The 2,335-nt window shown below is 43.6% G+C and overlaps 1 protein-coding gene across 1 annotated transcript; it reads left to right on the top strand.

Moving 5' to 3' along the window:
- The first annotated feature begins 562 nt into the window (after window positions 1–562).
- On the top strand, window positions 563–787 carry LOC113931325 (small nuclear ribonucleoprotein G-like). Its single transcript, XM_035725771.1, has one exon. The coding sequence runs from the start codon at window positions 563–565 to the stop codon at window positions 785–787; it is 225 nt and encodes a 74-aa protein (XP_035581664.1).
- Window positions 788–2,335: the final 1,548 nt, after the last annotated feature.

Genomic DNA, 2,335 nt, shown 5'->3' with positions numbered 1-2,335 from the left:
CTCAGGGTGGTAGGATCGAGCCCCGCATTGGGGCTCCACGCTCAGTGGGGAATCTGCTTGGGATTTTCTCTTTCTCCCTCTGCCCCTCCCCCCCCCACGCTCTCGCTCTAAAACAAATGTGTGCTGGTCTGCTGGGATGAATTTGGCAAGGCAAGGAAAACGGAAAAATTATCTCACCAAATGGAAGCTCAAGTAGTTGGAAAAAAAAAAAAACAAAACACCGAAAAATGTAAAAGTAGGTGTATTCAAACTCCCAACATTATTTTGGGCTTCAGTATTTTGTTTATGCCCCAAACAGGATTTATTAATTGTAATTTTACTCTTTTGGATTTTATTTATTTGAACAATCTCTATGACCGATGTGGGGCTCGAACTCACGACCCCAAGATCAAGAGCTGTGTGCTCTTCTGACTGAGCCAGCCAGGCGCCCAAGGTTTTAATTTAATTTAAATTTTGGGATTTAAAACAAACACATCAATGATAATTTCAAAGTATACTTCTGGGGAAAAAACACCTTTAAAAATACATAAAAACAGATCTTTGAGCTCGCCGAGTAGACACCATGAGCAAAGCTCACCCTCCCGAGTTGAAAAAATTTATGGACAAGAAATTATCATTGAAATTAAATGGTGGCAGACATGTCCAAGGAATATTGCGGGGGTTCGATCCGTTTATGAATCTTGTGATAGATGAATGTGTGGAGATGGCAACTGGTGGGCAACAGAACAATATTGGAATGGTGGTAATACGAGGACATAGTATCATCATGTTAGAAGGCTTGGAGTGAGTATAAACGATGGGTGTGTTCATCAGAAGCAATCAACTGTTTCCACATGTCCCCTCCATAGTACCTGTTTTACTACAATATAAAAATCCGGTCGTGTGCATTTTCATATTGAACTTTTTTGTTAAATAAACTTTTATAACAGTCAAAAAAATACATAAAAACATGTATATAGGGACATGCTTTTTTTTTTTTTTTTTTTTGCCTCGGGCTCCAACATGGCTTGGAACGGCACTGCCAGATTTTGTACTTAAATTTCTGATACTTTGTTCATTATAGATTGTTTTGCATTCATTTGGATATTTAAAATACTGCATTAAAATGTGAGGTTTTGGGGTGCGTGGCTGGCTCAGTCAGTGGAGCATATGACTTTTTTTTTTAAAGATTTTATTTATTTATTTGAGAGAGAGAATGAGAGACAGAGAGCATAAGAGGGAAGAGGGTCAGAGGGAGAAGCAGACTCCCCGCTGAGCAGGGAGCCCGATATGGGACTCGATCTCGGGACTCCAGGATCATGACCTGAGCCGAAGGCAGTAGCTTAACCAACTAAGCCACCCAGGCACCCGAGGGAGCATATGACTCTTGAGCTCGGGGTTGGAGTTTCGAGCCCCACATTGGGTGTAGAGATGACTTAAAAATAAGTCTTTTAAAAATGTGAGGGTTTGGGCATCCCCTTAAATTTTGCAGCAGAGCCAAGCACCTCCCTGGCCTCACCCTAGCCCAGCCCTGACACCAGGGTAGTAGCTGTGGGGCTAGAGGGGAAAGAATCAAAGGGTAAGAAAGAGCAGAGCCTAATGGAAGTGATATTCTAGCCTCTTCTTTCATTTCAGAAGCATTCCGTGAGAGATCTTCTAAGTCCATCCGCAGCCTGTTCCACGAGAGCCGGAAAATTAAAGTTTCTCCCAAACATAGGGACCAATAATGACAGTAAGATAATTTCATCCAGAATCTCTTGCCTTCATTTCAGGTAAGTGGTTTCCATGTGGGGAAGCTTAAAACACAGGATTGAGCTGGGGTGGGGAAGATCTCTTTCCCGCTTCCTTATCTGATGGGTGCCTGAGGCTGAGCGCCCGGTTAGACAGCCACCTGCTGCGGGCCCCCAAAGGCATTGCACACAGGAAGGTTCCAGCCCCTGCCCGCACCTGGAAACCCCACAGGAACCAGAGTGGTTTTCATTCTGGTTATTTTTTTTTTTTAAAGATTGTATTTATTTATTTGACAGAGAGAGAGACACAGCCAGAGAGGGAACACAAGCAGGGGGAGTGGGAGAGGGAGAAGCAGGCTTCCCACTGAGCAGGGAGCCCGATGCGGGGTCCGGGGCTCGATCCCAGGACCCTGGGATCATGACCTGAGCCGAAGGCAGACGCTTAACGACTGAGCCACCCAGGCGCCCCTTTTCTGGTTATTTTAAAATGTTCTGAAGATGTCTAATAAAAAAAAAAAACAAAACACCACCAAAACTGAACTAAAAACAAATCCCAGTGTAAAGACTCTATCAGTACCTTATAACAACAACAAATCACATGCACACACATACTGATGTTCATCATA

Source organism: Zalophus californianus, chromosome X, assembly GCF_009762305.2.
Source record: "Zalophus californianus isolate mZalCal1 chromosome X, mZalCal1.pri.v2, whole genome shotgun sequence".
NCBI lineage: Eukaryota > Metazoa > Chordata > Mammalia > Carnivora > Otariidae > Zalophus > Zalophus californianus.
Note: the sequence above shows the minus strand (reverse complement) of the source record. Positions and strands in the feature narration are given on the sequence as shown.

What these genes read in the sequence shown, in the direction of transcription:
- LOC113931325 (XM_035725771.1), top strand. Translation starts at nt 563, where the DNA reads ATGAGCAAAGCTCACCCTCCCGAGTTGAAAAAATTTATGGACAAGAAA.